Genomic DNA, 27,497 nt, shown 5'->3' on the forward strand with positions numbered 1-27,497 from the left:
AATGGTCGGACCTTGGAATGTAAGGAGGGTAAAAGAAATGGTCGAACCTTGGAATGTAAGGAGGGTAAAAGAAATGGTCGAACCTTGGAATGTAAGGACGGTAAAAGAAATGGTTGAACCTTGGAATGTATGGACAATAAAAGAAATGGTTGAACCTTGGAATGTAAGGATGGTAAAAGAAATGGTTGAATCTTGGAATGTAAGGACGGTAAAAGAAATGGTTGAACCTTGGAATGTAATGATGGTAAAAGAAATGGTTGAACCTTGGAATGTAAGGATGGTAAAAGAAATGGTTGAACCTTGGAATGTAAGGAGGGTAAAAGAAATGGTCGAACCTTGGAATGTAAGGACGGTAAAAGAAATGGTTGAACCTTGGAATGTATGGACAGTAAAAGAAATGGTTGAACCTTGGAATGTAAGGATGGTGAAAGAAATGGTTGAATCTTGGAATGTATTGACAGTAAAATAAATGGTTGAACCTTGGAATGTAAGGACGGTAAAAGAAATGGTTGAACCTTGGAATGTAATGATGGTAAAAGAAATGGTTGAACCTTGGAATGTATGGACAGTAAAAGAAATGGTTGAACCTTGGAATGTAAGGATGGTAAAAGAAATGGTTGAACCTTGGAATGTAAGGACGGTAAAATAAGTGGTTGAACCTTGGGTTGTAAGGATGGTTAAAGAAATGGTTGAACCTTGGGATGTAAGGACAGTAAAAGAAATGGTTGAACCTTGGAATGTAAGGATGGTAAAAGAAAGGGTTGAACCTTGGAATGTAAGGATGGTAAACAAAATGGTTGAACCTTGGAATGTAAGGATGGTAAACGAAATGGTTGAACCTTGGAATGTAAGGATGGTAAACAAAATGGTTGAACCTTGGAATGTAATGATGGTAAAGGAAATGATTGAACCTTGGAATGTAAGGACGGTAAAATAAGTGGTTGAACCTTGGAATGTAAGGGTGGTCAAATAAATGGTTGAACCTTGGAATGTAAGGACGGTAAAGGAAATTTTTGAACCTTGGAATGTAAGGACGGTAAAAGAAATGGTTGAACCTTGGAATGTAAGGATTGTAAAAGAAATGGTTGAACCTTGGAATGTAAGGACAGTAAAAGAATTGGTTGAACCTTGGAACGTAAGGATGGTCAAAGAAAAGGTCGAACCCTGGAATGTCAGGACGGTAAAAGAAATGGTTGAACCTTGGAACGTAAGGATGGTAAAAGACATGGTTGAACCTTGTAATATAAGGACGGTGAAAGAATTGGTTGAACCTTGGAATGTAAGGACGATATAAGAAATGGTTGAACCTTGGGATGTAAGGACGGTAAAAGACATGGTTGAACCTTGTAATATAAGGACGGTAAAAGAAATGGTTGAACCTTGGAATGTAAGCACGGTAAAAGAAATGGGTAAACCTTGGAATGTAAGGACGGTAAAAGAAATGGTTGAACCTTGGAATGTAAGGACGGTAAAAGAAATGGTTGAACCTTGGAATGTAAGCACGGTAAAAGAAATGGGTAAACCTTGGAATAGGAAGGATGGTAAAAGAAAGGGTTGAACCTTGGAATGTAAGGACGGTAAAAGAAATGGGTAAACCTTGGAATAGGAAGGATGGTAAAAGAAAGGGTTGAACCTTGGAATGTAAGGACGGTAAAAGAAATGGTTGAACCTTGGAATGTAAGGACGGTAAATGAAATGGTTGAACCTTGGAATGTAAGGACAGTAAAATAAATGGTTGAACCTTGGAATGTAAGGACGGTAAAAGAAATGATTGAACCTTGGAATGTAAGGACGGTAAAAGAAACGATTGAACCCTGGAATATAAGGACAATAAAAGAAATGGTTGAACCCTGGAATGTAAGGACGGTAAAAGAAATGGCAAAAGTATAACCACAGTTTGGAGCGATCTCCTTGACAGACCTCCATGGAAACCCGTTATTTGCTTCCATAATATGATGCAGATAAGGTGCTGTGTTACTTGGACTCAGCAAGAGAGAACAATTGAATAATGACTGTAACACCTGTGTCCTCATATCTTTTTTTTTGGCAAAGTTGGTGGAATATCTGGACTTCAAGGTATCCTGATAAGGTGGCCTAAAATAGTCCTTATTATTAGGTCCAGAGCTCCTCCCTGATTGGCTGATTTACGATATAAAAGCTGAGCAGGTCTTACCATCATCGTCTCAACCAAAAACAACAGAATGGCAATCCTGTGGTTCCTGTCCTGCCTGGCCCTGTTCAGCGGAGCTTATGGTGAGTACACACACTGTTTGTGCTACATTGTAATATAATATAATTCAGACGACTGCATTTTTACGCATATTTTACTGATAGAGTTATACACATAGATTCATAGAGTGCCCAGCTGAAAGATCTGTTTCTATCAAAGATGTGTGGAGAACACCAAACTTTTTTGAACAAATACACTCTATTACCAAAAGTATTGGGACGCTTGCCTTTACACACACATGAACTTTAATGGCGTCCCAGTCTTAGTCCGGAGGGTTCAATATTGAGTTGGCCCCGCCCTTTGCAGCTATAATAGCTTCAACTCTTCTGGGAAGGCCGTCCACAAGGTTTAGGAGGGTGTCTATGGGAATGTTTGACCGTTCTTCCAGAAGTGCATTTGTGAGGTCAGGCACTGATGTTGGACGATGAAGGCCTCTAATTCATCCCAAAGGTGTTCTATCAGGTTGAGGTCAGGACTTTGTGCAAGCCAGTTAAGTTCCTTCACCCCAGAAGAGTTGAAGCTGTTAAAGCTACAAAGGGCGCGGCCAACTCAATATAGAACTTTATGGACTAAGACTGGAATGCCATTAAAGTTCATGTGTGTGTGGAAGCAGGCTTCCCAATACTTTTGGTAATATAGTGTACATAAAGCTTTGTATATTGACTTCCTACCTACTATTTTTGAGATACTGAAACAAGTAAAACACTAGAGAATAGATGTTTGGAATTTCAAAGCTTTGCCTGTAATTGTTTTAATAGATGAAAGAGCTATGTAGCCTTACCCATGATGGGGCCACTATAGATTAAACAGGTTCCTTCCCAAACAGTGTACAGACAGCCAGGCACACAGCAACAACCGTCCATTCACTGATTGCTGATCAGTCTAGGGGTCGGTTTTTAAAGTTTATTTGCCAGTAGAACTTGGCAGGAGATTTGGGGAGATGCGGGATACTCTGAAACATCAGGTATTGTTGGCAGAGGACACTTCCCTTTTAGCAGTAGCAATAGCACTAGTGTAGGTAAGCTGGAGCAGTCTATGGTTCATGGCTTGGGATCATGAAATAATTGGAGCACAGGTAAAGGCAGCCTGGAACAGTGCACTATTCAAGGCTGGGGACCATTAAATAATTGGAGCACAGGTAAAGGCAGACTGGAACAGTGCACAATTCACGGCTGGGGACCATTAACAAATAGAAGCACAGGTAAAGGCAGACTAGAACGGTGCACGATTCACAGCTGGAGACCATGAAATAATGGAGCACAGGTAAGGCAGCCTGGAACAGTACACGATTCACAGCTGGGGACCATGAAATAATTGGAGCATAGGTAAATGCAGACTGGAACAGTGCACATGGCTTGAGGGCCATTAAATAATTGGAGCACAGATAAGGCAGCCTGGAACAGTGCACGATTCACAGCTGGGGACCATGAAATAATTGGAGCACAGGTAAAGGCAGACTGGAACAGTGCATGATTCACGGCTGGGGACCATTAAATAATAGGAGCACAGGTAAAGGCAGACTAGAACGGTGCACGATTCACAGCTGGGGACCATGAAATAATTGGAGCCCAGGTAAGGCAGCCTGGAACAGTACACGATTCACAGCTGGGGACCATGAAATAATTGGAGCCCAGGTAAGGCAGCCTGGAACAGTACACGATTCACAGCTGGGGACCATGAAATAATTGGAGCCCAGGTAAGGCAGCCTGGAACAGTACACGATTCACAGCTGGGGACCATGAAATAATTGGAGCATAGGTAAAGGCAGACTGGAACAGTGCACGATTCACGGCTGGGGGCCATTAAATAATTGGAGCACAGTTAAGGCAGCCTGGAACAGTGCACGATTCACAGCTGGGGACCATGAAATAATTGGAGCACAGATAAGGGCAGACTGAAACAGTGCACGATTCACGGCTGGGGACCATTAAATAATTGGAGCATAGGTAAAGGCAGACTGGAGCAGTGCACGATTCACAGCTGGGGACCATGAAGTAGCTTGAGAACAAGTAATGACACTCTACTTACAGGTTTCAGAAATAAAAGTCCTTAGGTGTGGCCTCTGGTAAATTAATCCAGTATTCAGTCCAAAGGGCTCCAGGGGCAAGCAGCCTCCACCTTCCTCACAGCTCACAGATCCATCCCCATTGTGGAGGAAAATACCTCATGGCTAGGCCCCACTCAATACTCAGGCCGGACATTCGAACACTCTCACCCTAAGCTCCATAAACTTATTTTAGAGACAGGGGGGCAGCAATCAAACCCTCTGATTTCAGAGAAAGACAAAAACTAAATTTACCCAACAGTGGGTGCTACAATTAAATATCATGCTAATTATGGGCCAGATCCTCAAAAGAGATACGACGGAGTAACTGCTGTTACTCCGTCGTATCCCTGGTCCTAACTATGGAACTGATCCACAGACTCAGTTTCCCATAGTTAGGACGAAGATCCGACATGTGTAATTGAATTACACTGTCGGATCTTAAGGATGCAATTCTAGGCCGGCCGCTAGGTGGCGAGGCCATTGCGGCCGGCGTAGAATATGCAAATGACCAGTTACGGCGATCCACGAACGCTCCGACGGGCCCGTCGCTCTAAATCTACGTCGTTTACGTCGAGTTCCGCCGCGTAAAACTAGGGCTAAGCCCTAGTTGTCTTAAGCCATGTTAAGTATGGCCGTCGTTCCCGCGTCGAATTTTAAATTCTACGTCGTTTGCGTAAGACGTCCGTGAATGGCGCTGGACGCCATTTACGTTAACGTCTAAGCAAATGACGTCGGAGCGACGTCAGTTAGCGCAATGCACGTCGGGTAATTTACCCGACGGAGCATGCGCAGTACGTCCGGCGCGGGAGCGCGCCTAATTTAAATGTGACTCGCCCATTTGAATAGGAACGCCTTGCGCCGGACGGATTTAAGTTACAGCGCCGCAAAATTCCAGGTAAGTGCTTTGTGGATCGGCACCTAACTTGGGAATTTTGCGGCGGAGTAACTTAAATCCGAAAAGTTACGTTGCGCCGCGGCTTTGTAGATAACCCCCTAAGAGTGTAAGTAGACAAGATACAGGCTTAAAAAATATTGCATTATATTGTGTAGTGTATAGCAGTGATGGCAAACCTTGGCACCCCAGATGTTTTGGAACTACATTTCCCATGATGCTCATGCACTCTGCAGTGTAGTTGAGCATCATGGGAAATGTAGTTCCAAAACATCTGGGGTGCCAAGATTCGCCACCACTGTTGTATAGTATACAGTAAATTGTATGCTTTGTTTAAATATATGTTTTCTACAGGCTGTGGTGTTCCCGCCATCAAGCCCGTTATCTCCGGCTATGCTAGGATTGTGAACGGTGAGAATGCCGTCTCCGGATCTTGGCCCTGGCAGGTGTCTCTGCAGGTAAGACCAAACGTTCTTCATTGTCCCTTGTCATTGTGGTCCAGAACCTTATAATACAATGTTACAGAGGAACTAGGAAGGGTTTTTTCCCACCCAGAGCCTCTGGTTTTATAAATCAGATACAGACTTTTTCTTTGTCTCTCATTTCCAGTAAGTCATATTACAGAAACTTCCATCCACTACTCTGAATGAAGCTTTGAGTTTTGGCCTCCTAATGTTGGGCTAAATTTAAAAATGTTGAGGCCAGTTTATCAAGTTTTAGATGAAGTGGGGATGGGTTAGGGCTTTTGTCAAGTTTGTAATTGCAATACGGGACACTTATGACCATAATCATTAAGACAGAAAGTAATAGGAAAATAAGAAAATTGGAAATGGTCACTATGAGGGGTGGAAATCCGTTCCCATGAAAGCCCTTTAGCATAGGAATTCTGTTCACTTTGGGGAGACTTTATTTAATTTCCTGTTATGTCTTCAGGACACAGGCAAACATTATTAACCTGATATGAGTTTAAACCTTTACTTCCCTTCACTTCCTTTAGGATTCTTTTAGACTTTGGTTTTAGAGTTGTGATAAGGTGTACCAAGTAGGTGCCCATTACTGCACCCTATAGATTGTACCCAAAATGCTACATTCAGGAATATGGGGTACACAGGCTCCACAAACAGCACCCAAACAAAGATATCTGACCAGCGCCATGACCTACAGTATCTTCGTTTGGGTGCACTCTGCAGGGGACTTAAAAACAAAAACTGCAGTGCTAAGGAGGGGGCTTACTTCTGATCATTGATCTGATGTCTCTTCTTCTACAGTACACCTCTGGTTTCCACTTCTGCGGTGGTTCCCTCATCAGCAGTCTCTGGGTCATCAGTGCTGCCCACTGCGGAGTCACGTGAGTCTTATAAGATAATATTCTACTGTAATGTCAACTTTCACTGCAATGCTTCACTGGTAATCTGTACATACGGAGCTGCTGGCTTGTATGCCAGATACATCCTTTATATAAAGCCATTAATCCAACTGTCCATCCAGAGCCTCTGGTTTATAGACCGGATACATCCTAAATATAGAACCATTTATCCAACTTTCCATCCACAGTCTCTGATTTATAGACCGGATACATCCTACATATAGAACCATGTATCCAACTGTTGATCCAGAGTCTCTGTTTTATAGACCAGATACATCCTAAATATAGAGACATTTATCCAACTGTCCATCCAGAGCCTCTGGTTTATAGACCGGATACATCCTACATATAGAACCATTTATCCAACTGTCCATCCAGAGTCTCTGATTTATAGACCGGATACATCCTACATATAGAACCATTTATCCAGCTGTCCATCCAGAGCCTCTGGTTTATAGACCAGATACATCCTACATATAGAACCATTTATCCAACTGTCCATCCAGAGCCTCTGATTTATGGACCGGATACATCCTACATATAGAGCCATTTATCCAACTGTCCATCCAGAGCCTCTGGTTTATAGACCAGATACATCCTACATATAGAGCCATTTATCCAACTGTCCATCCAGAGCCTCTGGTTTATAGACCAGATACATCCTACATATAGAGCCATTTATCCAACTGTCCATCCAGAGCCTCTGGTTTATAGACCGGATACATCCTACATATAGAACCATTTATCCAACTGTCAATCCAGAGCCTCTGATTTATAGACCGGATACATCCTACATATAGAGCCATTTATCCAACTGTCCATCCAGAGTCTCTGATTTATAGACCGGATACATCCTACATATAGAACCATTTATCCAACTGTCCATCCAGAGCCTCTGATTTATAGACCGGATACATCCTACATATAGAGCCATTTATCCAACTGTCCATCCAGAGCCTCTGGTTTATAGACCAGATACATCCTACATATAGAGCCATTTATCCAACTGTCCATCCAGAGCCTCTGATTTATAGACCGGATACATCCTACATATAGAGCCATTTATCCAACTGTCCATCCAGAGCCTCTGGTTTTGAGACCAGATACATCCTAAATATAGAACCATTTATCCAACTGTCTGTTCATGCAGTTGGTTTATGGCACAGACACATAGCTTCTATTTCATGGCAGTCCATGACATGCATACCATGGCTTCTATAGAGTTGTGTGTCTCGGGTAATAAGACAGAATAACCAGACAGGTACAGTAATGGTCGTGGAGCCTGAAAGTACCCAAATTATTACCCTTCTGTACAAGAAAGGCAATACCAACTTTTGCCATGGGTGTGTGTATGTCAGTAAAAGTTTCTGCAGTCAGTGTATCAATCGAAATATATTGTTTTTGATTTTCAATGATAAATTTAGAAATTTCTGGGAAGCGTTCTGGTCTATGAGAAATTCTGAGATTAAATATTAGAGGTGACATCTGAAATGTCAAACCAGCTTTATGGCAACTAATGACCATTTTCCTCTTCCATCCAGAACTTCCCACCGCGTGGTCCTCGGTGAATTTGACCGATCCGTAAACACTGAGGCCACCCTGAACATTGCTGTCGCCAGAGTAAGTTATTTTTTAATAAATTAATAAAAAATAATTGCTCTACTTGTCTTTTTGTCCTTAACGCCAGACAGTCGTGTATTATTAGGGATTATGTGGACATTCAGATACAACTACAAGGTCTATGTATGAGGGTTGGTTGGATTTATCTGATTGAATTCAGCTACATTTCCAGGAATTTTATTCTAACATAACTTTTTTTCAGGTCTTCAGACACCCCAATTACAACTCCAATACCATCGCCAATGACATCACCCTGATCAAGCTGGCCACTCCCGCCACCTACACCAACCGCATTTCCCCCGTGTGTCTTGCTGCTTCCGCTGATGTCTTCAATGGAGGAGAAAGATGCGTCACCACCGGATGGGGATACATCAGTGCTTCCAGTAAGGAAATTCGATTTTGTTTTAAAAAATAAAATAAACATAAAACATTGCCATGCACTGTAAAAACCTGGTGATCCTGCCAATCTTCTACTGATTCTAGGGCTTTCTGTTCCATACTGACCATGTTAAGTATGGCACAGTGTGCCTGGAGTTCCATGGTCAACCTGTGACATCACAGCCTTCCTCAGGCTTGATGGTAGAGGCTCCTGGTAGAAGTCATGCCGTCAAAGCAGCTGCAGTCTATTTGCAATCAGGGGAGTGGACAATCAGTAGCCAATCACAGCCTATTCCAGTCAATGGCTGGATCCTTCAGCTGCAACCCCAATCTTCCGTCCAGTAGAACAATGCTGAGAAGAAATTTTTCACACATTGTAAAGGCATTTTTAATAATGTGGAGTGTTTATTATGTGATGGCCTGCTTGTTTGTTGTGGGCTTCACAAGCTTATATTTTGACCTTTTTTGCATATAAATAAGACCAATAATGACCCTTCTGTGCTCCTCTAAACAGTGCAAAGAATTAACAAGGCCAATTGTAGACGTTAATATATAAAAAGACAATGCAGCGCAAAATGATAAATCCATAAATCACAAACAAGCCAATCTGTGAGATCCTTAGTGAGGATATACAGACCAAGCATGCAGCATGACTTTGTGGGAAAAAGGAACCTCCACCAGTGATAGAAATGGCAGCTCACCTCACAGAGTGGACCCTTTAATTAAAGAGGGTCTGATACACTTTCCCACACGGGCATGGGCATCCGCTCCATAGGGCAAGGGGGGGGCAAATGACCCCCCCGGAAAATCAAGAAGTTGTTGAAGAGTCTCGCGGCCGTGGGCTGTCTGAGCAGTCCCGAGCCGGATGTCACACAGGCACAGCGAGCAGAGTGAAGCCGCCTCCCCCTCCAATGTTTATGTGTACACAGGGGGAGGGAACCTGCTGCCTGTGCCGCGCTGATGGCTGATCTGAAGTAATGAATGGGATGGGAGGGGGGTCCGTCTGTGCTGAAGGGGGATGTGCGTGTTGAATGGGGGGTCCATCTGCACTGAAAGGGGGTCTGTGCTTAAAGGGGGTCCATCTGTGCTGAAGGGGGGTCTGTGCTGAATGGAGGGGTTTGTGCAGAATGGAGGGGTCTGTGCTGAAGGGGGGTCCATCTGTGCTGAATGGAGGGGTCTGTGCATAATGGGGGGTCCATCTGTACTGAATGGTGGGGTCTGTGCAGAATGGGGGGGGTCTGTACATTCTGTAGGCTATATTTATATGGGCATTGAGTGAAGCTGAATTACTTCACAAGCTATTTCACACTGCCAGCTCGCCATGTTATTGGTAAAGCGCCGCTAAAAAGTGGCATTTTACCATCGTTTTAGCTGCGCTATTTGGCCGTTAGCGGGCACTTCTAATCCCTGCTAGCGTTTGAAGAAAGGGTTAAATGCGACTGTATCGCTGCTGCCAAAGTGCCCCCCCCTGAAAAAATTTCAGTGGATGCCCATGCACACAGGGTATATTGAGGATCAGGAGAGTTTGTTGTTGGAGGAAAAATTTTACTTTCAAGGCACTAGTCGTTAACACAGAATACATTTTTATTGACGCAATCCCAAAAAAATGGGCTATTGAATCAACATTACAAAACAAAAATATCAAAACCAATACTGGTCCAATGAAGACATCAACAGTTGTTGATGGCTAGCGTAAGTATTGGTGATTTTTTTCACATAAGCTCTACATGTTTCGCAGTTGAGTGCTTCTTCAGGAGCTATAGACTTTCATCCACGGTAATGGATAGGGTTAAATATGGAGCCCGGTAGGAGGAACCGATTATGGTAAATAAGTAAAGTATCCAGATTTTACAGGCGGTCCTGATGGTAAAATAGCTGATGGATCAATCCAAAGGCACGCACCACAACAGATACAAGCTGGTCAGATTCGTAGGTAAGTAGGATAATGCAAGCAACAAGCAGCATATACAGATATGAGGGAAATTAATCCCATAAGGGTTAGGAAATAGATTCCAAACAAGGGAGGACCAGGAAGTAATCAGTGGTCTGCAGTGTAAAGTGGCATCAGCCGGACCGTTGCACCGACGACCACACCATTCACATTGGGGAGATTATCCTACTTACCTACGAATCTGACCAGCTTGTATCTGTTGTGGTGCGTGCCTTTGGATTGATCCATCAGCTGTTTTACCATCAGGACCGCCTGTAAAATCTGGATACTTTACTTATTTACCATAATCGGTTCCTCCTACCGGGCACCATATTTAACCCTATCCATTACCGTGGATGAAAGTCTATAGCTCCTGAAGAAGCACTCAACTGCGAAACATGTAGAGCTTATGTGAAAAAAATCACCAATACTTACGCTAGCCATCAACAACTGTTGATGTCTTCATTGGACCAGTATTGGTTTTGATATTTTTGTTTTGTTAAATTATTACAAAAATATTCTGTGATAATTACTGTCTTTTTAATGTATTTTTACAAATGCTTATTGTAATGTTGATTCAATAGCCCATTTTTTGGGGATTGCGTCAATAAAAATGTATTCTGTGTTAACGACTAGTGCCTAGAAAGTCCAATTTTTCCTCCAACAACAAACTCTCCTATTACAATTTAGGACGTGGCACTGTACTATTTTAGGACACCCATAGCCCATCCTATGGTTTGTGTACTTTTACCTTCTTGAATTCTATATTGAAGATCAATCAAAAATGCAGCAAGCAAGTCCCGGACATCCCCTCTTTGACAAATTCAGAATACGAATACAGGCAATTTCCACTCCAAAGTCACATGAATTATGCAAATATATGACAATACATAGTGCTCTCCACAGATATAAAAGCATTTAATGATAATATAATACAGAATAAAACTTACAAACAAGGCACCTAAACCAAGTGCCTGGTAAATCAGCGTGTTTATAAACAGAGTCTGCGATGGCCACGGGTGACGTCACGAGACTTCCGTCCGTACGTACGTACGCATTACGTCCCTGTGGGTGGGGGTTTCGTCAGCGGAACTGTAGACGTTAGATGTGAACAATATGCTGTTACACATTTTTTCTTCTTCTTTTTTTTGACTCATAAAGGTTTTTTATTTAAGTATAAAAAAGAACAACATACAGGTAGCTCGAAAAGTAATTGTACAATGACAACTAGTGAAGCGAAGCAAAATTACAAGCAGTAGTCATCTGACGATGCTTAAACCTTTTTAGAAGTGGATCTAGTCCCTGTTCCTACAATAGGGTGGATGTTCTTTAGCTAGTGGGCATTGTTTGGGTCTGGTAACTAACGTAATTCAGGGATATTGCCCAATTTAATTGTGGTGAGGTAGACCAGAGTTAGTTGCCCTTAAATGATGAATGAGTATGGAGGAGTCTAATGGGGTATGGGACAGATCTAGCCTTGTGGAAGGGTCAGCCGTAGGTAAGACTTATGTGTGGTATTATGAGAGGATTATACGTGGTGTATGCAAAGTCTTTTTGGAGACAGCTTTGGTAAGAGCAAGAGATACCGTGTTTCCCCGAAAATAAGCCCGGGTCTTATATTTATTTTGGCCACCAAAAACACAGTAGGGTTTATTTTCGGGGTAGGGTTTGCCATTTAATGTGTTGTCTTCTCTCCCCCTCTCCCTCCCTGCCTGTCCGGAATACGCAGTGTAAATAATAGTAAAAGTGGCTGTAAAATGCTAGCTGTATGTAAAAGGTGTATGTTTCTGTAATCTAATTGAGTCACATACCTTCTTATAGCGCCGCTTCCGTGACCTTTATGAGCTGTCTTCCCTACTTTGAGCACTGCAGGGGGGGCAGAGATCCCCCACTGAAAGCCAGGAGAAGAGAAGTGGAGAGCAGTGGAGATCAGCTGAGTGGCACTTCCATGGGCCGCTCCGAGCACTGCAGAGGGAGGGGGGCCGAGATTCCCCGCTGACAGCCAGGAGAAGAGAAGGGGAGAGCAGCAGAGATCAGCTGAGCGGCACTTCCATGGGCCGCTCCGAGCACTGCAGAGGGAGGGGGGTCTAGATTCCCCACTGACAGCCAGGAGAAGAGAAGGGGAGATCAGATGAGTGCCAAGCTGCGCTATAAGATTACAGAAACTAATTTTACATTAGAGGGTACATAGAGCGGATTTACAACGACTTTAATCTAGGGCTTATTTTGCAGCCTTCTCCAAATATCACAGTAGGTTTTAGTTTCGAGGTAGGCCTTATTTTCGGGGAAACACAGTGGGAAATGGACGAGGGATAGTAAGAGGTGGAAGGAAGGGGGAAGAGAAAAAAAGGGGGGATCAGATAGGGTAGTTGGCCAGTTGGGCATAGTTCTGTCCGCAGTTTATCTGTATGGTGGAGGGGAGAGGCCCCTAGGGAACAGGGATTATAGGTCGTTACACATTTTAAATTTTTTTGTTGCATTCTCTCTTTCAGCACAAACCACCCCATCCAAGCTTCAGCAGGCATCTCTTCCTCTCCTGACCACCGCCAACTGCCAGAGCTACTGGGGATCCAAAATCCAGTCCACCATGATCTGCGCTGGTGCCTCCGGTGTTTCCTCTTGCATGGTACGGTGATCTTTGTTTTTTTATTAGAAGCTATTGCTCAGTGTCCATACATAATTATTACAGGAACTCTTAGAGAAGTCTTTGGGTATCTCTACAAACTAATGTTTAAAGGCCCGGGTGGTCCCTAGATTCTTTCCTGAACTAGTGTATCAGCAGCTAGGCACACAGCTTTTATAACTCTTTTGGCTCAATGAATGGTCTAGGACAGGGGTAGGCAACCTCGGCCCTCCAGCTACAAGTCCCATCATGCCTCTAGGAGTCATGCCCGTGATTGTCAGGGTCTGGCAATGTCTCACGGGACTTGTAGTTTGAAAACTGCTGAAGGGCTGAGGTTGCCTACCCCTGGTCGAGGGGTATCCTTTTTTTGACGCTTTATTATTAGTTGAACTTGGATAGAGTGTAAGGAAGCTGAGGGATACTCCAATAACACAACGAAGAAACCCAATGACACGTCTCAACTTGTTAAAGCTTCTTAGAACAGTCATTGCAGCAGCAATTAAGGGACTGAGCTACACTAGAACACCATAAGAATTGTCCAGAATTGAGCAGAATCTGACACTGAGGCATAAGGGATAGTAGAAGCACTCACTAGGCAGCAGCAGTCTCTAGGATCTTACACACAGGTCTGTACTCACAAATGTCCCTCTTTCCAAAATCAGCCTGGCATTTCCCCCATGAACTCGCCTGATCAAATCCTCAGTGAAGACCCTCAATCAGTTCTAGCAAGGTCTAGTAGAATAAGCCCCCTAGCTCTAACATAGCTTGGACCTCAATGAGCAATGGAACAGCCCCCCCCCCCCGGTCAAGGCAAGCTGGGACCTTGATGAGCAAATACAAAAGTGCAGTCCTTCAGGCCAGGAACTTCTCCTCCTGGATGACACTAAAGATGACATCTTTTCTTTTTGAAAGCCTTAAAGGGGTTGTAAAGGTTATTTTTTTTTAAAAAACAAACATGTCATACTTACTTCCACTGTGTAGCTCGTTTTGCACAGAGTGGCCCCGTTCCTCGTCTTCTGGGGTCCTTCGGCGGCTGTCTTGGCTCCTCCACGCAAGAACTAACCTCCTTTCTGGGAAGCGCTCTCCCAAGTGGGTTAGCTTGCGGGCGCACTCCTGTGTGATACAGTGGCGGTCATAGCCACCAAGTGTATCACTCGGCCCCGCCCCCGGCTCGCTGCATCATTGATTTGATTGACAGCAGCGGTAGCCAATGGCTGCGCTGCTATCAATCTCCAAAGAAAAGCCAAAATAGCAGAGACGACCGGGCCGAGAAGCCAGCAAGTTCACGACGCAGGATATTCGAGGGCTCAGGTAAGTAAACGAGGGGGGCTGAGGGGCTTGTAAGCATCTGATATTTTTTTCACCTTAATGCATTGGATGCATTAAGGTGAAAAAACGGGAAGTTTATAACCCCTTTAAAAGCTCAATTTAGGACATTCATATCCTCTTGTAACAAAACTGTATCATTATAAGAATTTGGAATTTGGAATTTCCAAAATTCCAAATTGCTTAAAAAAATTAGAATACATTTCGGATAACCTTTCATCCCGCTGAGCCCAAGACCTTCTCTGAGGAATTCTTGGAGGTCTCCAGTTGGAAGCGCCATACTTTTGTTTGTGCTTCCACATCTTAGTGCCGATAGTCACCCGCTGGTTTAATCATTAATTATGTGTCCTTGTAATAATTAGCTGGAAATATTTTATGCTTGGACATTTAGGAGACACAAAGGTCAGACCAACAAAACTTCTTTAAAGTGAAATGTTCATCGTGTGGGAATTCTCCGGTGACGTCTCTTCTTTTCTTTTCAGGGTGACTCTGGTGGACCCCTTGTGTGCCAGAATAACGGAGCCTGGACCCTGGCCGGTATTGTGTCCTGGGGCAGCTCTTCCTGCTCTACATCCACCCCAGCCGTCTACGCTCGCGTCACCGCCCTCAGATCCTGGGTGGACCAGACTGTTGCCGCCAACTAAATACCATCAAATGTCCAAATAAAATACATTTGTGACCATTGAATTGTTGTGGATTAATTTCTTTAAAATAATTTTTTGTTCACAAAGTTGATAATTCATGTTTTTCAAGGGGAAGGGAAAATTGATGAATTACAATTCTAGCTGAGCACACAATGGGAAGTCTGTGAACTTCAGTCAAATTCTCTAAACAAAAATGTTATGTAGATCTTAAAATGTCCTACAAAATTGGAGATTTGCCCCACTACTCCTGACTCCAGAGAGTCTTTATTTCCTCCTTTAAAGCGGAGTTCCACCCAAAAATGCAACTTCCGCTTTAAGGGAACGGGACCCCCTAAAATGCCACATTTGGCATGTCATTTTTGGGGGGGGGGTGCAGAAACCCTTTTTTTAGAGGGTTCCAGCTCCCACTTGCGGCGCCCAAAGGAAGTTCACCTCTCCCCCTCCATCTCGGCAATCACCTCGGAAACATCACAGGTCCCAGATGATTGCCTGGCCGGGTGCCACAGAGAGGAGGGGGAGACAAGCAGGGCTACGTACACCCGCATCGCTGGAACTTGGGACAGGTGAGTGTCCGATTACTAAAAGTCAGCAGCTACACTTTTTGTAGCTGCTGACTATTATATTAGTGGAACTCTACATTGGTGGATCATTGGTCAATAAAATTAGGTATCATCCCAAAGTACTGTATACACTCTCCGGCTACTTTATTAGGTCCACCTTGCTAGTAGTGGGTTGGACCCCCTTTATTAGGTCTCCCCTGCTAGTAGCGGGTTGGACCCCCTTTATTAGGTTCACCTTGCTAGTAGCGGGTTGGACCCCCTTTATTAGGTCCACCTTGCTAGTAGCGGGTTGGACCCCCTTTATTAGGTCCACCTTGCTAGTAGCGGGCTGGACCCCCTTTTTTCGGTCTTACTTGCTAGTAGCGGGTTGGACACCCTTTATTAGATCCACCTTGCTAGTAGCGGGTTGGAAACCCTTTATTAGATCCACCTTGCTAGTAGCGGGTTGGACCCCCTTTATTAGATTCACCTTGCTAGTAGCCGTTTGGACCCCCTTTATTAGATCCACCTTGCTAGTAGCGGGTTGAACCGCCTTTATTAGATCCACCTTGCTAGTAGCGGGTTGGACCCCTTTATTAGATTCACCTTGCTAGTAGCGGGTTGGACCCACTTTATTAGATCCACCTTGCTAGTAGCGGGTTGGAAACCCTTTATTAGATCCACCTTGCTAGTAGCGGGTTGGAAACCCTTTATTAGATCCCCTTGCTAGTAGTGGGTTGGACCCCCTTTGGTCTTCATTCTTGGTGGCATAGATACAACAACAAATTTTGCCCCATAGTGACCTGAAGAGAGTTCAAAGAAGAGCAACACAACGAATAAGGGGACTGGAGGACCTCAATTACGAGGAACGGCTACAAAAACGAAATGTATTCTCGCTGGAGAAAAGACACTTGAGAGGAGACATGATAGCGGTTTACAAATATCTCAATGGTGCTCCCAGCGTAGGAAAAAAACTCAAACAAACACACAGGGATGGAGGGTGGGAAACTGCCTGCTTCTTCCACCTGGCTGACCCTCCAATAATGCCCGAAAGCCCCATCCCCCCCTTAAGTAAACTACCAAACCCCTCCCTATCCTGCTTCTTCCAGCCAATCCTCTCTTTCCTTGCTTCTACAACTTTAACTTCCTTAACCCCTTCATTGCCTCCCCTTCTCACTCTGTCATGCCGGTGTTCAGTCGAGAAGTGCCCGCCAGCGAATTTGTTATGTTTGCAATTCGTAATTTCATAAATTCGAAAATCCCAATATAAGAAAAGAAAATCCGAAAATTCGAACCAAAAAAGTCCGAAAATTCAAATAAACAAAGATCTGAAAATTCTAAATAATAACTAACTAACTAATACAAAACTAACTATTAAATTACAGGTATTGAAATTTCCTTTATAATTTGTCTGTTAGTGAACGTAATGAATACGAATTTATCCGAACTTACGAATTATCCGAAATAATGAATGATGCATCTAAACAAGTGGAATTAGATCCGAATTAACAATAAATAATAATAATAAAAAGTTTTCATTATTATTATTATTATTATTATTTATTATTATAAATTTTTTACATTCCATTGGTTTCGATGTGACATTCGTTATTTCGAATAATTTGTAACTTTGGATAAATTAGTATTTGTTACGCTAACTAACAGCCACATTTGAAAGGAAATTCCACTACCTATAATTTAATAGTTAGTCATTATTTCAGACTTTTAACATTTCGGGTTTTCGAATTTACGATTTTTCGATTTGACGAATTTATGAATATTCTGAACATTTTTTTAAACGGGTGTTCGTTAATTCGTATGTTTCTGAATTAACAAATTTGTCGAAATTCGTTAAAAAACTAATTTGGAACAAAACTAATTGCACATTGGTAATGTCTAGTGGTAAAGCATTGATTTCTCTCTAAGTTTGACCTGATTGTACTTTTCTTTTCTACCACTAGGTGGCAATGCACTTGGTGGTGCTACATGCGAGAAGGGCAACCCAAGGTCAGGTTATGGGTATATGGGATATCTCAGCCAATGGGCAGGGGTTTTCTGGATCCCTTAGCCTGCTGAGAGAGCCTATATATTTGGGTGGAGTCAGGTGATCTAGGTTCTGTGCCACCTGGACGGCTGGGTGGACGTGAGTCGTACGCCCCGGGCTGCTAGGCCGGAGATTGGGCCTATCCCGGGCACATCTGGCTGCCAGGCTGTCTGAGGGCCTATCCAGAAGTAAGAGGGCAGCACAGGTTTGGGATTGTGGCTTGCAGTCCAACCAGAAGTGACAGTTCTGTCGGCCTGAGAACCTGTCATGGTCGGAGGTAGAGGGGAAGCTGTCACCACTAAGGGACCAATCACCTTATTATGAGGGAACATAGTGAGTAACTGAAGCAAGTACCGGAAGAGTATTCTCACCGAACGGCCACTGTGGAGAATCTGGAATCTTCAGCAGGTGATCAAGTCAGAGACCCATCCAGCGGAGGTGACGCTTGCAGAGTAGCCTTGTGTGTCAAGCCAGGAACAGAGGCGGTAAGCAGGGGTGAAGCTTGAGAAGTATCTGGAGTGCCAAGCAGGAAAGTGTGGGTGACGCTTGAGGGAGATACCACCGCAAAGCTTTGAGGGGCTCCAGGGATTTAGTGAATCAGAGGATCCAGTGAGAGACCAGGAGCTCAAGGGGCTGAAGAACTACAAGTAGTGGATGCTGGTGCTCAAATTTTTTTGGGGGGTGCAAACAAACTGAACAAAAAAACATCAATTGCAGCCACTGTGCCATCAAACACAGTCACTGTACCATCAAATGCAGCCACTGTGGTCAGATTATGGGTATATGGGGTATCTCAGCCAATGGGCAGGGGTTTTCTTGGATCCCTTGGCCTGCTGGGAGAGCCTATATATTCGGGTGAGGTCAGGTGATCTAGATTCTGTGCCACCTGGACGGCTGTCTGGGGGGACATGTGTCATATTGCCCAGGCTTCTAGGCCAGAGATTGGGCCTATCCCGGGGGCATCAGGCTGCCAGGCTGTGTGAGGGCCTATCCAAAAGTAAGAGGGCAGCACAGGGTTGGGATTGCGTCTTGCAGTCCAACCAGAAGTGACGGTTATGATGGCCTGAGAACCTGTCATGGTCAGAGGTAGAGGAGAAAGGGACCATCCACCTTATTGCCAGGGATCACAGTGAGTAACTGAAGCAAGTACCGGAACAACATTCTCACCGAACGGACCCAACCAGCGGAGGAGACGTTTGCAGAGCAGCCTTGTGTGTCAAGACAGGAACCAAGCCGGTCAGCAGGGGTGAAGTTGTAGTGAAGCTGAGAGGACTGTTACAATTTGTGTTAGGAACTGTTAAATATTGTTACCATAGGGGACAGCAATCCTGCACATGCATAAAAGAAAGACTGTAAAATAAATAAACATCTCTTTTGCATTCAAAAAGTGTCTGGCGCCCAATAACTTACACCTTGCACCCACTATGCCTCACAACCCACCACTTTAATGAATGAATGAGTAACTTGTATAGCGCTCAAGGCACTTTTGCAGCCAGTGTCCGCCTGTGTCTTCAGAAGAAATGGGTCTTAAGCTTCTTCCTGAAGGCCAGATGGTTTTCTTCCAAGCGGATGTCCGCGGGTAGAGCGTTCCATAGCCGGGGTCCTTGGACTGAGAATCTTAGTTCGCCTTTTGATTTGTAGCGGGAACTTACAGAATAATGTCAGCTATCTTTGGCCTTAGAAGTCCTCATTAGATTGCAAGAGGCTAAAGACTTTGCTACATGTGATTTTGGTTTCAGATGCCGTAAAGATCCGCTTTAAGGAGAACATTTGCAGAAGTGAGAAAGATACAGAAGAGGATACTTTCTCGTCTATACTTGAGGAAAAAAGGCTTAAGGTCAGAGAAAGAAGAAGAAGAAGAAGAAGAAGCAACATGGCCAGAGCAGAAGAGTGGTAGGACCAGCAATAGGAGAGAAGCGTTGGTTGAACCTTGGAATGTAAGGATGATAAAAGAAATGGTTGAACCTTGGAACGTAAGGATGGTAAAAGAAATGGTTGAACCTTGGAATGTAAGGATGGTAAAAGAAATGGTTGAACCTTGGAATGTAAGGATGGTAAAAAAAAATGGCAAAAGTGTAACCACAGTTTGGAGCGATCTCCTTGACAGATCTCCATTGAACCCCGTTCTTGGCTTCCGTAATATGATGCAGATATTGTGCTGTGTTTCATGGACTCAGCAAGAATGAACATCAAGCAACGTTTTCCTGTAACACCTGTGTCCTCATATATTTTCTCTTAGCTACGTTGGTGGAATATCTTTACTTTCTCAAGGTATCCTGATAAGGTGGCCTAAAATAGTCCTTATTATAAGGTCTAGAGCTCCTCCATGATTGGATGTCTTATGATATAAAAGCTGAGCAGGTCTTACCATCATCGTCTCAAACGAAAAAAAAACAGAATGGCAATCCTGTGGTTCCTGTCCTGCCTGGCCCTGTTCAGCGGAGCTTATGGTGAGTACACACACTGTGCTACATTGTAATACACATATATATATATATATATATATATATATATATATATATATATATATATATATATAATTCAGAAAACTGCATTTTTTATGCATATTTTACTGATAGAGTTCTACACATAGATTCATAGAGTGCCCAGCTAATGATAGATCTGTTTCTATCAAAGACTTGTGAAGAACCTTTTTGAACGAATAAATAATGCTTTGTGTGTTGACCTCCTACCTACTATTTATGACATACTGAAGCAAGTAGAGAATAGGTGTTTGGGATTTCCTAGCTTTGCCTATTATATTTGTTTTAATAGATTAAAACTAAAAGCTCTATGTAGTTATGTAGCGCTACCCATGATGAGGTCACTGTGGATTAAACCAGTGGTCCTCAACCTTGTCCTCAAGTACCCACCAACAGGCCGTGTTTTGGGAATTTCTAAAATAGCTGTCCAAAATAGGTGCGACCTTTGGTAAAAGTAGTCCAGTACTCAGTCCAAAGGGCCCCAGGGGCAAGAAACCTCAACCTTCCTCACAGCTCACAGATCCATCCCCATCAGGGGAAAAAGACCTCATGGCTCCAGGCTATTTAACAGCATACCCGCCACCATCTGGACACACTACCCCAGGAATTGGCTAGGCCCTGCTCAGTACTCAGGCTGGACATTTGAATGCTCTCACCCTAAGATCCAGAAACTTCTTTTAGAGACAGGGGGCAGCAATCAAACCCTCTGATTACAGAGCAAGCCAAAAACAAAATTTACCTAACAGTCTTACAAAGTGGGTGCTACAGTTATATATCATGCTAATTATGAGTGTAAGTAGATACAGACTTAAAAGATATTGCATTGTATAGTATACAGTAAGTTGTATGCATTGTTTAAATATATATTTTCTACAGGCTGTGGTGTTCCCGCCATCAAGCCTGTTATCTCCGGCTATGCTAGGATTGTGAACGGTGAGAATGCCGTCTCCGGATCTTGGCCCTGGCAGGTGTCTCTGCAGGTAAGACCAAACGTTCTTCATTGTCCCTTGTCATTGGGGTCCAGGACCTTCTAATACAATGTTACAGAGGAACTAGGAAGGGTTTTGCCCACCCAGAGCCTCTGGATTTATAGATCAGATACAGCCTTTTTTTTGTCTCTCATTTCCACTAGGTCATATTACAAAAACTAGATAGCATAACGTTACGTCATTTATATACCAAGTATATGACCACCATGTTTAATGTGACCGTCACCTTTTTAAATATCTGCTGTTTTCCTTCCAGTACTTTGAACGAAGCTTTGGCCTCAAAATGTTGGGCTAAACTTAAAAATGTTGAAGCTAGTTTATTACGTTTTAGATGAAGTGGGGATGGGTAAGGACTTTTGTCAAGTTTTTAATTGCAATACGGGACACTTATGACCATAATCATTGAGAGAGAAAGTGAGAAGAAATTCAAATATTAGAAATGGTCACTATGAGAGGGGGGAAATCCGTTCCCATGATAGCCCTCTAGAATAGGAATTCTGTTCACTTTGGGAAGACTTCCTTTCATTTCCCGTTGTGTCTCCAGGACACAGACAGACATTATTAACCTGATAGGAGTTTAACCCTTCCCTTCCCTATCTTAAAAAATTTCATAGACTTTAACAGTCTAATTTATAATACATCTGGTCAGATGGCAAATATCCATTTTCTATTCATTACCATGGCTCCTCTGTGGCTGGTCACTTTTATGAAGGGAAAAGCATTCATTCACAGCAGTTAATTTTAAGATTCTTTCAAGCGTTGGTTTTAGAGTTGTGATAAGATGTACCAAGTAGGTGCCCATTACTGCACCCTATAGATTGCACCCAAAATTCTACAGAATCTGGGGAAATCTGTTCCCATGAAAGCCCTCTAAAATTGGAATTCTGTTCACTTTGGAGAGACTTTATTTAATTTCCTGTTATGTCTCCAGGACACATGTATCTATTATTAACCGGATAGGAGTTTAACCCTTTACTTCCCTTCACCTCCTTTAGGATTCTTTCAGACTTTGGTTTTAAAATTGTGATAAGGTGTACCAAGTAGGTGCCCATTACTGCACCCTATAGATTGCACCCAAAAAGCTACATTCAGGAATCTGGGGTACACAAGCTCCACAAACAGCACCCTAACACAGATATCTGACCAGCGCCATGACCTACAGTGTCTTTGTTTGGGTGCACTTTACAGGTGACTTCTAATCATTGATCTGATGTCTCTTCTTCCACAGGACAGCACTGGTTTCCACTTCTGCGGTGGGTCCCTCATCAACAGTCTCTGGGTTGTCACTGCTGCCCACTGCGGAGTCACGTGAGTCTAATAAGATAATATTCTACTGTAATGTCAACTTTCACTGCAATGCTTCACTGGTAATCTGTACATCCGGAGCTGCTGGCTTGTAGACCAGATATATCTTTAATATGAAACCATTAATCCATCCAGAGCCTCTGGTTTATAGACCAGATACATTCTAAATATAGAGCAATTTATCCAACTGTCCATCCAGAGCCTCTGGTTTATAGACCGGATACATCCTAAATATAGAGCAATTTATCCAACTGTCCATCCAGAGCCTCTGGTTTATAGACCAGCTACATCCTTAATATAGAACCATTTATCCAACTGTCCATCCAGAACCTCTGGTTTTGAGACCAGATTAATCCTAAATATAGAACCATTTATCCAACTGTCTGTTCATGCAGTTGGTTTACGGCACAGACACACAGCTTCTATTTCATGGCAGTCCATGACATGCATACCATGGCTTCTATAGAGTTGGGCGTTTTCGGGGAATAAGACAGGATAACCAGACAAGTTAATTGTGGTGGAGCCTGAAAGTACCCAAATGATCACCCTTCTGTACAAGAAAGGCAATACCAACTTTTGCCATGGGTGTGTGTATGTCAGCAAAAGTTTCTGCAGTTAGTGTATCAATCCAAATATATTCTTTTTGATTTTCAATTATAAATTTAGAAAGTGCCGGGAAGCGTTCTGGTCTATGAGAAATTCTGATATTAAATATTAGAGGTGACATCTGAAATATCAAATCAGCCTTATGGAAACTAATGACCATTTTTCTCTTCCATCCAGAACTTCCCACCGCGTGGTCCTCGGTGCATTTGACCGATCCGTAAACACTGAGGCCACCCAGAGAATTGCTGTTGGCAGAGTAAGTTATTATTTAATAAATTAATAAAAAATAATTGCTCTTTTGTCCTTAAAGCCTGACAGTCATGTATTAGGGAATCACATGGACATTCAGGGTCTGCATATGAGGGTTGGTTGGATTTATCTGGTTGAATTCACCTACATTTCAAGAAACTTGATTTCTAAAATAACTTTTCTTAGGCCTTCAGACACCCCAATTACAGCTCGATTACCATCGTCAATGACATCACCCTGATCAAGCTGGCCACTCCCGCCACCTTCACCGACCGAATTTCCCCCGTGTGTCTTGCTGCCACCGCTGATGTCTTCAATGGAGGAGAAAGATGCGTCACCACCGGATGGGGATACACCAGTGCTGCCAGTAAGAAAATTCGATTTTTTTTTAAATAAGCATAATGCATTGCAATGTATCCATGCACTGGTGATTTTTCCAATGTCCTACTAATTCAAGGGCTTCCTGTTTCATACCAAGCATGGCACAGTGTGTCTGTAGTTCCGTGGTCAACCTGTGACATCACAAGCTGACACGCGTACTTAGGCCTACTATACATAGACTTTAACAGTCAAATTTATAATACATCTGTTGCTGGTCAGATGGCAAATGTAATTTTCCCATTCATTGCCATGGCTCCTCTGTGGCTGGTCACTTTTATGAAGGGAAAAGCACTAATTTACAGCAGTCAACTTTAGGATTCTTTCAGGCTTTGGTTTTAGAGTTGTGATAAGGTGTACCAGGTAGGTGCCCATTACTGCACCCTATAGATTGCACCCCAATTGCTACATTTCTAGAATCTGGGGTACAGAGGCTCCACAAACCGCACCCTAACACAGATATCTGACCTGCACCATTACCTGCAGTGTCTTTGTTTGGGTGTACTCTGCAGGGGACTTAAAAACAAAAACTGCAATGCTAAAGTCTAAGGAGGCTTACTTCTGATCATTGATCTCATGACTCTTCATCCACAGGTCAGCACTGGTTTCCACTTCTGTGGTGGGTCCCCCATCAACAGTCTTAATGGCACAGTGAGTCTTCCATAGACAACCTGTGACGTCATAAGCTGACACGCCTACTTAGGCATACTCAGGCTTAAATGGCAGTGTCTCCTGGTAGAAGTCATGCCGTCAAAGCAGTTACAGCTTGTGTGCAAGCAGGGGAGTGGACAATGAGTAGCCAATCACAGGTTATTCAAGTCAATGGCTGGATCCTTCATCTGCAACCCATTCCCCTACCCAGCAGATCAATGCTCAGAAGAAATGTTTCACACATTGTGAAGGCATTTGAAATATTGTGGTGTGTATATTATGTGATAGCCTGCTTGATTGATGTAGACTTCACAAGCTTTCATTTTGAACTATTGCATTGAAATAAGCCCACTAATGACTATTCTGTGCTCCGCTACAATTAATAAGGCCAGGGTTTGTAGAAGTTAGATGTAATGATAATGCTGTTACACATTTTTTATATTTTTTGCATTCTTCCTTTTCTCCATTTTAGCACAAACCACCCCATCCAGGCTTCAGCAGGCATCTCTGCCTCTCCTGACCACCTCCAACTGCCAGAGCTACTGGGGATCCAACATCAGGGACACCATGATCTGCGCCGGTGCCTCCGGTGTTTCCTCCTGCATGGTACAATGAACTTTGGGATTCTATTAGAAACTATTGCTTAGCTGGGGAACCAGAATCCATACATGATGATTCCAAGGCCCCTTAGAGAGGTCTTTGGGTATCTCTACAAACAAATTTAGAGCTCACCCCTGAAAGGAGTGGTAGTCCTTAGATTCTTTCCAAAGCTAGTGTATCGGCAGCCAGGCACATAGCTTTAATCACTCTTCTGGTTCAATGAATAGTCTAGGGGTATCCTTTTTTTGGTGCTTTATTATTAGTTGAACATGGATAGAGTGTAGGGAAGCTGTGTGATACTCCAATAACTCAATACAGAAACCCAATGACAAGTCTCACCTTGTTAAAGCTTCTTAGAACAGTCATTGCAGCAGCAATCAAGAGACTGAGCTACACTAGAAAACCATAATAATTGTCCAGACTTGAGCAGAATCTGGCACTGAGGCATAAAGGATATCAGAAGCATAGGCGTGTGCATTAGCATTGTCCAGAGGCAATACCAGGTGGGTGGTTGGGGTGCTAGTGGCCAGCGTAAATGCCCCCCATTAAATTTCTCAACTTAAACTTTAGGAACATGTTACACCCGTTTTTAGGGTGTAATGTAATATGCCACCTGCCACCCACCACAAGAGCCTCCTCCCTGTGACAGCAGGTGGCATTTATATGTGTTTGAGCTTTGGGGTGCACACCCTAATGCAATAGGCTGAGCACACTTATGAGTAGCAGCACTCACTAGGCAGCAGCAGTCTCTAGGATCTTACACAGGGGTCTGTACTCACAAATGTCCCTGGAGAAGCCTCCTTCCAATATCAGCCAGACATTTCCCCCATAAAGTCCCCAGATCAAATCCTCAGGGAAGTCCCTCAATCAGTTCTAGCAAGTTCCAGTAGAATAGGCCCCCTAGCTCTTACACATCTGGGAATTCAATGAGCACTAGAACAGTCCCCCCCCCCCCGGTCAAGCCAACCTGGGACCTTGATGATCAAATGCAAATCTAAAGCAGCCCTTCAGGCCAGGAACTTCTCCTCCTGGAAAGTCCTAGCAAGGTCTAGTAGAATAGGCCCCCTAGCTCTAACACAGCTTGAACCTCAATGAGCTCTAGAACAGGTCAAGGACAGAAATTGATTTTTTGTGTTACCAAGGTACTGGTTGACACTGCAGATGACATCTTCTCTTTTTGAAAGCCTTAAAAGTTCAATTTAGGACATTCTTATTCTATTGTAACAGCACTAACCAGGACTCTTTAGCCCACCCAGTCAACAGCCGTACTTCAGTGTTGGGTGAAAACCAGCAAACTCACTTTATTCCAGCACATGTTACAACAGATAAATAACTCAGAGACACCCCCCCACCCTTGGATTCAGGGCGGGTTAAACTGTCCAATGACAATAGACACACAGGTCAGGTGTAAACAGTCTTCGCAGCAGGGGCTGCTGCTGGAGGAGTTTCCCTCCCTCCACATGGACATCCATCCCATAATATACATTTCTTTCAAGGCAGACAAACACAAACAATGGAATACAACCACACCCCAAACGATCACATCAAATAGTGCACAACAAAATGAGACAATATACAATCAATAAATATATATATATATATACACAACATTCCAATATAGTTGTACAGTGAGTCCAATTAGTACTGATCAGACTGTGTTTCTCGGTCACCCTGTGCCCCTATTAGAGACACAGGGTGATTTACACATAAGAGGGGTTGGGGAAGCTGGACACAACGTTTCCAGAGCTCTCCAAGGTAAGCTGAGTTGCACAAACCCCCAACCAAAGTGACTCCTGTCACAATCATTATAAGAAATTTCCAAGATTCCAAATTGCTTAAAAAATTAGGATACATTTCTGATAACCTTTCATCCCGCTGAGCCCAGGACCTTCTCTGAGGAATTTTTGAAGTCTCTAGTCACTTTTTTTTGTGCTTCAACATACGATCCCAGTGCCAATAGTCACCTGTTGGTTCAATTATTAATTATGTGTCCTTGTAAATAATCAGCAATAGCCGTAATCAGCTGGAACTATTTGATGTTTAGACATTTAGGGGGCACAAAGCTCAGACCAACAAAAGTTCTTTAAAGTGAAATGTTCATTGTGTGGGGGATTCTCCTGTGACGTCTCTTCTTTTCTTTTCAGGGTGACTCTGGTGGACCCCTTGTGTGCCAGAGGAGCGGAGCCTGGACCCTGGCCGGTATTGTGTCCTGGGGCAGCTCTTCCTGCTCTACATCCACCCCAGCCGTCTACGCCCGTGTCACCGCCCTCAGATCCTGGGTGGACCAGACTCTTGCCGCTAACTAAATACCATCCAATGTCCAAATAAAATACATTTGTGACCATTGAATTGTTGTGGATTCATTTCTTTAAATATATTTTTTGTTCACAAAGTTGATAATTCATTTTTTTAATTGTCTTTATTTTTTTTTAAGAGGGTGGGACAGTTGATGAATTACAATTCTAGCTGAGCACACAATGAGATGTGTGTGAACTTCAGTCGAATTCCCTAAGCAAAAATATTATGCAGATCTTAAAATGTCCTACAAAATTGGAGCTTTGCCCCACTACTCCTGATCCACTCTGTGTGATCCTTCT

The 27,497-nt window shown here is 43.3% G+C and overlaps 2 protein-coding genes across 2 annotated transcripts; both read left to right on the plus strand.

Annotated features, from left to right (window-relative positions):
• The first annotated feature begins 2,144 nt into the window (after window positions 1-2,144).
• On the plus strand, window positions 2,145-15,099 carry LOC120921036 (chymotrypsinogen A-like). Its single transcript, XM_040333678.1, has 7 exons — window positions 2,145-2,253; window positions 5,524-5,627; window positions 6,438-6,517; window positions 8,077-8,155; window positions 8,358-8,538; window positions 12,956-13,089; window positions 14,895-15,099. The coding sequence occupies exons 1-7, from the start codon at window positions 2,202-2,204 to the stop codon at window positions 15,054-15,056; spliced, it is 792 nt and encodes a 263-aa protein (XP_040189612.1). The 5' UTR covers window positions 2,145-2,201; the 3' UTR covers window positions 15,057-15,099.
• Window positions 15,100-19,981: 4,882 nt separating this feature from the next.
• Window positions 19,982-27,249, plus strand: LOC120920925 (chymotrypsinogen A-like). Its single transcript, XM_040333413.1, has 7 exons — window positions 19,982-20,089; window positions 20,999-21,102; window positions 22,340-22,419; window positions 23,200-23,278; window positions 23,458-23,638; window positions 24,773-24,906; window positions 27,045-27,249. Exons 1-7 carry the CDS (start codon window positions 20,038-20,040, stop codon window positions 27,204-27,206), a joined length of 792 nt encoding a protein of 263 aa, XP_040189347.1. The 5' UTR covers window positions 19,982-20,037; the 3' UTR covers window positions 27,207-27,249.
• Window positions 27,250-27,497: the final 248 nt, after the last annotated feature.

This window comes from Rana temporaria, chromosome 1 (genome assembly GCF_905171775.1).
Source record: "Rana temporaria chromosome 1, aRanTem1.1, whole genome shotgun sequence".
NCBI classification, from domain to species: domain Eukaryota; kingdom Metazoa; phylum Chordata; class Amphibia; order Anura; family Ranidae; genus Rana; species Rana temporaria.

Excerpts from the sequence above, each read along its gene's own strand:
- LOC120921036 (XM_040333678.1), top strand. The coding sequence starts at position 2,202 with ATGGCAATCCTGTGGTTCCTGTCCTGCCTGGCCCTGTTCAGCGGAGCT. Across the intron at positions 8,539-12,955 it reads GGGATACATCAGTGCTTCCA|CACAAACCACCCCATCCAAG; the intron begins GTAAGGAAATTC and ends TCTCTCTTTCAG. Across the intron at positions 13,090-14,894 it reads CCGGTGTTTCCTCTTGCATG|GGTGACTCTGGTGGACCCCT; the intron begins GTACGGTGATCT and ends TTTTCTTTTCAG.
- LOC120920925 (XM_040333413.1), top strand. The coding sequence starts at position 20,038 with ATGGCAATCCTGTGGTTCCTGTCCTGCCTGGCCCTGTTCAGCGGAGCT. Across the intron at positions 20,090-20,998 it reads CCTGTTCAGCGGAGCTTATG|GCTGTGGTGTTCCCGCCATC; the intron begins GTGAGTACACAC and ends TATTTTCTACAG. Across the intron at positions 24,907-27,044 it reads CCGGTGTTTCCTCCTGCATG|GGTGACTCTGGTGGACCCCT; the intron begins GTACAATGAACT and ends TTTTCTTTTCAG.